Below are 6,603 nucleotides of genomic sequence, written 5' to 3'. Positions count from 1 at the left end.
TCTTATTGGTTGTTCCGCAATTACTTTGGTGGATGAGCCAATGGGCGCGTAGTATGTTAAAGCATGACGTCAGATAAAGTATTAATAGTCGGCCTCGTTCATACTCTCGGCAAAGGTCGCGTTCAACGGCGGTTTTCGGCCAGGATTGGTTTTATCCATCAAAGAGTTGTTAACAGACTAACGTCTTCGAGGCTAAAGGTAGTATTGTCACATTATTATATTTAAAATGTATCTGAAGAATGAAATTTGATCATTATGACGTATCGTGTTCTTGTATTTTTTTTTTTGTCTACAAGTCATTGCTGGTAACATGTCGGCGTGTTAATGGTAGCGTTAGCTGAAATATAGAACAATGGAGTTTAAGGTTTGAGGTCTTTGTTAAAAATAAAGATTATCTTGTTTCAAGAACACAGACGGGGCTCGTCGTTTTATTGGGTATTGCGTTGACCTTATTTAATGTCACTACACAAGGGTAATGGTTCTTGAGCTGTTTGAAGATATTGTTGCTTCGGACGAAACTGGAAAATGGCGAGGTCGAAAAGCAAAGCTTGTGTAGGACAGGCGCCATTTGTTTTGATGCTAATATCTTTAGTTGCTGTTAGCTTCAGGTTTAACAACATTTAACATGGATACGCTGGTGTGTATACATGGTATCGACTACGGAGTGTGGTTATTAGGTGTCTTTGCTGTTTTTCAGTTGCTTAAAAGGACCTCGAGTGGCTTCTGTTGAGACTACAGGTTACGTCTTGCTGATATAAGGCTGTAGCGTTGGTTATTGCGGGAGGCCCACGCCTCCCATGGTTACAGCCTTGGGAGGGAGAGGGGGAGGGGAGCTGTTAACCAGTAAGCTAGGCTAGCTTGATTGTGTTTACGTTTTGAGGCTGGGTGCTTTCAGTTTTGTCATACTCACAGCTCAGTGGCTTATAAAACGAGATTCGCGTTGCTTTCAGAACGTGAAAGATGGCACGTACCAAGCAGACGGCCCGTAAGTCCACTGGAGGAAAGGCGCCAAGGAAACAGCTCGCTACCAAGGCAGCCAGGAAGAGCGCGCCGTCCACAGGGGGAGTGAAGAAGCCCCATCGTTACAGGTATGCAGCTATTTGTCAGGTTTTTTGTTTTGTTTTTTTTCTTCTACTTGTAGTTTTTATTCTATTTTATTGACTGTAAATCCGCTATCCAGGCCCGGAACTGTGGCTCTGAGGGAGATCCGTCGTTACCAGAAGTCCACTGAATTGCTCATTCGCAAGCTGCCTTTCCAGCGTCTGGTGAGAGAGATTGCCCAGGACTTTAAGACTGATCTCCGTTTCCAGAGTGCTGCCATTGGCGCTCTTCAGGTAAAAGGTTTTGACCTTGTATGATGGGATCAACATGTGTGATGGAAAGAATTGATTTTAATTATTTTTATTTTTGTGCCCCCCCAACAGGAGGCTAGTGAAGCATACCTGGTGGGTCTGTTTGAGGACACCAACCTTTGCGCAATCCATGCTAAACGTGTCACCATCATGCCAAAAGACATCCAGCTGGCTCGCAGGATAAGGGGAGAGAGGGCCTAAAGAGGCCAGTGGCTGCATTGACATATGATCCCTATTTATCATACTTAACCATTTTTGTGAACATTTTTATTTCTTGGCTTATTTTTTTTATAAGTTTTCCTTTTGTATTTTTTTTTTTTTTTTTTTTTTTTTAAGAGTGATACAATAAATCAACCATTCCATAAGCAAGAGTACACTAAGGGTAGTAGAAGTGTGCTGCCTGCGCCCTCTTGGGTCATTATTCTGATTGTAACATGACTCCATCACTCGAGTCATTGTGGGCTTTGGGCTCTATTTAGGGATGGAGTTCTGAAAAGAGTAATTCTTCGCATCTTCCAGGGGCAGCGTTTCTTAACAAATCTACAGTTGATCATAGAATGCCAGCATTTCTTCAGTATGCCTCACTGCAGTGTCAGGGTATTGGCTACCTCAGTTGATCCTCTGGGATAAGGAGCATTGCAGACCCTTCTGGTTTTCGGGGCCGCTTTTTACATGTTTTCCCAACACAATCTTGGCAGCTACATTTAATACTATTTATGAAATGTTGTCACATGTCTTTCTATTAAAGGTCTTTATGAGTAGAAAGCTGTGTGCTGTTTTGTATTCAAACACTGATGCTGTGTGGTAATTGCATGCTTTATTTACAATCCATGGAATGAGCAACCAGTGGGTGGTTGGTCATACAAACCATTCTGTGTGCTTGAAACCAGTAGCTGTAAAAGAGGAAGGGGGTAATTAGGTATAGTGTAGATGAGGTTCACAGAACTATGATCGAGTAGTCATTTCTCCTCACCAATCCGGCAGATGATATCTTCACACTCTTTAATGTTATTGGCTCTGAGGACCATGCAGCAAAAACCTGTTGGCTGGGGGGTCGCTGGGGAATCCCTGTAGGTGGGGGCAAATGTTAAGCTGCTTGTCCCAGGACATGGAAATGATGTAAAAATGTAATACTTACGCCACACAGAAAGCAAATATTGTGTAGTCTGACCGAGCCAACCTCCCTACACATGAAATCTCTGGATAATGATGCTCAAACAGCTTCTGAGAATAAACAGACTGTAAGAACTTTTGGTCGCCCACCCGCCCCAGATGAATTTTTATTGCATATCCTCATACCATTGTGCCGTTTCTGTCAGTGCATGTCAAATGTGTTTCCTTCATATCTAAAAGCACTTCCTGTGGGACACATTACACCGCGTTTATCAGACTTCGTGTATTACACAACATGAATCAGCCACTGTGCCCTTAGGCAGGGGAGTTACCTTGCTCGGCAGGTTTTGGTGCAGCACCTGTGGAATTGCATGCTGCAGCACTTCTTTGCCTCCAAACTGAGGGTCAGACCAAGTATTTCAGAGTAAATCCAAAACATCTACAGTTATTTAACTTTGGATGTGATGAAGACGAGTTAATACCATCCCAATGTTTGCTTCTCCCAGGAACTCCACGATGTGAACGATTCTGTGTGAGAGAGAGAGAGAGGGGGGGGGGGGGGGGGTCGGTTTGTGGTGTGTTCCTGGAAACGGAACGGCTTGAAATTACAAATGGTGTGTACACTTGCCTTCCCTCATTGAGACATTGTGAAGCAGGAGGTCTGTGGACTTTATCGGCCGTCTGTTGGGCGGGAGCGGGACCCAGCTGCAAACTGGGGTTCTCCATCCTCAGGGCCCGCAGGAGCTTGACAATGGGCCGATACACAGTTCCGTCCTGGGCCCTCCATCTCAGAATGCGGATGGACAATGGGCAGCCCTTCAGCCGTGACAGAACCACACCAGCCTGGGAGTAAATGGAGAACCACACAGAGCTCTCAAAATAATTGTGTACGTTGCATGCATATCTCATTTGAAAATCTGAAAAGGAAAAAGTTGTTTGTAGGAATTCTGGAAAATAACTTCTTAACTACTTGTCATATTCACCATGTTTTAAAGACACCCACAGGAGAGCCCAGTCTTTAAAATCTGTTCTGAGGCACTTTTAGGAAGCTCCAAACTCAGTTCACTGCACACACCTTCCTGTTTGTTCCAGGTCCATGAAGGATTAATGCCCGATTCATTTTTCTCAAGACTCACCAGAGCTTTTATTTATTAAAAAACAGACACGAGGAAAAGTCTGTGTTTGAGCATTTCCTCACCTGTCCGTTTTTAGAATTCCTCAGCGAGGTGCCGTTGATCTCATCAAGGATGTCCCCGGGAGAGATTAACCTGTCGACGTGAGCCTGACTGCCAGGCATTAAGTCGAGGATGAAGACGCGCCCACTGAGATACCTGATACAGACACAGGAAGAAGCTTCACATGAGAAGAAACTCATAGTGCGGAACCCCCTTTTTTCCCCTCTTGTGGAGATAAAGAGACAGACCTCAGAACCATCCCTACTTCCCGACAGGGCACGACTTCATACATTTCACACACCTGAAAGCAAACAGTCGACACACTGTGTCACGTTCTCGAGGAGTAATAATGTGACTGTGTAACGTATGCAGCAGTTAGTCGTTGCTCTTACCGGCAGGAGCCAGCTCTCATCCAGAAAGCTGCAGTTCTGTTTCAAGAGAATAAAAGTAAATGTAATAGTTCACTTGTCCGATTTCAAACAAATGACAAAGAATTGTGATAAACGGCAACACAGGGAAACAAAACCCTTGTAGCTTTGTTATTATGCAGAAATAAGATACACAGTGCATCAGTCTGACCTCCATGTCCAGTTTGAACTCCATGTGAGAAAGCACCAGCAGCAGGGACATGAAAGGCTCTGGGAAAAGGAAAACAGTGGCCTCAGCTTCGCTCGAGCCGCTGCATTTGGTGGCAAGCGATCAGATAAAAAGCCTCACCTGCATACTCCTCATTCCTGAAGATTGATGAAGCTGGGCTGTACCACTGCAGGGGGGGAGAAAAGGCATGAAGAACGGGCACATTTCACAGCCAATTTGGTGACTAACAGAGGAAATCTGTGTGGCGTTTGTGTCGGACCTCCAGGACTCTGGGCGTGTGCAGCAGGTGTGTGAAGAACTGCGACAGGGTCTTACGGCTGAGGGCCAGCCTGAGCAAGTAGCGGCCCCGGCCCTGAGCCGAGAGCAGCTTCCTGCGAACTCTGGTCTGCTCCACGGCCAAGGACAGAGAAGACAGCCTGCACGAGTACACACAACAGATGGTTGACACTTCCAGCAGAGCCAGTGACACTACTGCAGAAAAAAAAAGGTTTCTTATCAGTTACCTGCCACACGCATCCTGGTGGGGAATTTGTTCAAAACACTGCCAGTAATCTCTGTGCACCAGACTGAGCACCGGCTCTGCAGAGAAATAAAACCATCACGATCAGACTTGCACATCTAACTGCAGTGTGCAGGTTTGGCAAAAGGATGAGCAGATAAGGTAAATGTTTAATGGATACTGACGCTGGAGGCCCTTCCTGAAGACCAGCTCCAGAAGCTGACAGCAGGAGGCCAGGAGAGGGTTGGAGTCCGTCACCACCTCCCCACCCGACTGCAGATTCAGGACACACACTGCAAGCAGAGAGATCCGCGTGAAGTGTTCAGAAACACAGCATTTCTCCAACAAACGGCCGGACCGCCGACATTTCGCGCATCAACGCCACGCGGAAGAGGCGCCACACACAATAAAAGATGTGGCAGGTGTTTAGTCTTTTTTCACCTATACATTTCGCCTTTGAGGCTGCCAATAATAAAAGAAACAGAACCCCAGTTATGAAACAGGTTTGGGCGAGAAATGACACACAGAAGAAAACCGATAAAATGATCCGATCAGGCCAGCCGACGACTGATGCTTACCCTTCAGGGAGCAGATCAGAGGGTCTTTGGGTGCCATGTTGAGCGTCCAGCTGGGATGACAGGCTCTGCTTGATAAGAGGTTAGCAGCCCCTTATCGCCCAAGCACAGGGTTATGCGCTGTAAAGGCTTCCGTGTAACGAAAATACCGAGACACCTTCCCATTCCAGTGTCTGTCAGAGACAGAGGGCGGGTGGACACGGATATAACACACCTTTACAGACAGACGCTCTACGCTGAACAGGGGCGAGGCTAGGGTATTTTTAGTGGTGCCAAGGCACCACCGTGAGATAGCTCGGCACCGCCTGGCTCAGCACATTTTTAAAATATTATATGTGACCTGATCCAGCAAAATGAGTCACAGTGACCCAAATGTCAAAGAAAGGAGATGGAAATAAGCTTTAAAATGATACCATAGTCAAAGTCATACGTTGGATGGTTTTCAAAATATGGCCATTTGATTTATGATCTTCCACCCTCTTTTTACGATTGAAAACCTGAGAAATGCGCGTTTAAAGTTTTTTGCCCGTTTTTTTGTTGATATCTTTCAAAATGCTGTGAATTTAAAGGGATAAACTCTTTATCTTAAAGCTTCATTTTACCAAAGTTATTTGTACACATATAAAAGGGTATTAAACCAGACTGAAGCCCAAATGATTATAAAATATTTATTTTTGTTCCCACACACACTGCTTCACAGCTCGACATAGCCCTCGTCACCTCATTAATATCAGTCACAGGTTGCTCAATGACTTCATCGTCATCTTCCACATGAGTGGCGAATTCTTACTCCTTTTCCATATCCGAGTCTTTGACATCGCTGTCATTTTCTTCTTCAGAAGATATCACCTCAGTAAAAAAATCAGTAACTAGCGCTAGCAAGTCTTGCTGTCCAGCAGCAGAGCTAAAATTGGACGCCACGAGAGTTTAAAGCTTTAGCGACTCTACTTTCTTTAGCGAATGACATTTTAAAACAAAAACACAGATCAACACACTACACTATACTACAGTACTACACGATACTAATATTGTAATATAAGACGACTTTTTTGACAATGACGAATATTGAGAGACTTTCTACGATTAGTTTAGGCTACACCAACACAGATAGCTAGTTTGACAGGAGTGATGGCTGGACCAATCGCGTGCACCAGTCACTCGAAACGTGACTTCCCGCCTATTGTGGGCCTTTGTGTCACTGTTTAGGTACATTTTTAAGCATTTTGATTGGTTTTATGAAGCGAGCAGAGATAGAGATGTTTCAGAGGTAAAGGGAAATCCTCAGAGGTAAT

General features: G+C 45.0%; 2 protein-coding genes across 3 annotated transcripts; one reads left to right on the top strand and one right to left on the bottom strand.

Annotated features, from left to right (window-relative positions):
• The first annotated feature begins 87 nt into the window (after positions 1–87).
• On the top strand, positions 88–2,117 carry LOC142373700 (histone H3.3A). Its single transcript, XM_075457076.1, has 4 exons — positions 88–198; positions 951–1,088; positions 1,181–1,334; positions 1,425–2,117. The coding sequence occupies exons 2-4, from the start codon at positions 961–963 to the stop codon at positions 1,551–1,553; spliced, it is 411 nt and encodes a 136-aa protein (XP_075313191.1). The 5' UTR covers positions 88–198; positions 951–960; the 3' UTR covers positions 1,554–2,117.
• Positions 1,654–5,551, bottom strand: LOC142373699 (uncharacterized). 2 transcript variants are annotated; one of them, XM_075457075.1, is made up of 16 exons: positions 5,315–5,551; positions 4,922–5,029; positions 4,741–4,816; positions 4,497–4,653; positions 4,358–4,403; positions 4,220–4,278; positions 4,033–4,068; positions 3,889–3,941; positions 3,664–3,796; positions 3,094–3,308; positions 2,948–2,993; positions 2,798–2,863; positions 2,652–2,711; positions 2,491–2,573; positions 2,326–2,420; positions 1,654–2,245 (listed from the first exon to the last, which is right to left on the bottom strand). In XM_075457075.1, exons 1-16 carry the CDS (start codon positions 5,349–5,351, stop codon positions 2,211–2,213), a joined length of 1,305 nt encoding a protein of 434 aa, XP_075313190.1. In that variant the 5' UTR covers positions 5,352–5,551; the 3' UTR covers positions 1,654–2,210. The 2 variants fall into 2 exon arrangements, with proteins under 2 accessions (XP_075313190.1, XP_075313189.1); XM_075457074.1 differs by having other exon boundaries at positions 2,491–2,576; positions 5,315–5,550.
• Positions 5,552–6,603: the final 1,052 nt, after the last annotated feature.

This window comes from Odontesthes bonariensis, chromosome 23, assembly GCF_027942865.1.
Source record: "Odontesthes bonariensis isolate fOdoBon6 chromosome 23, fOdoBon6.hap1, whole genome shotgun sequence".
NCBI classification, from domain to species: Eukaryota; Metazoa; Chordata; class Actinopteri; order Atheriniformes; family Atherinopsidae; genus Odontesthes; species Odontesthes bonariensis.
This window is presented reverse-complemented; position numbering and strand designations above follow the sequence as displayed.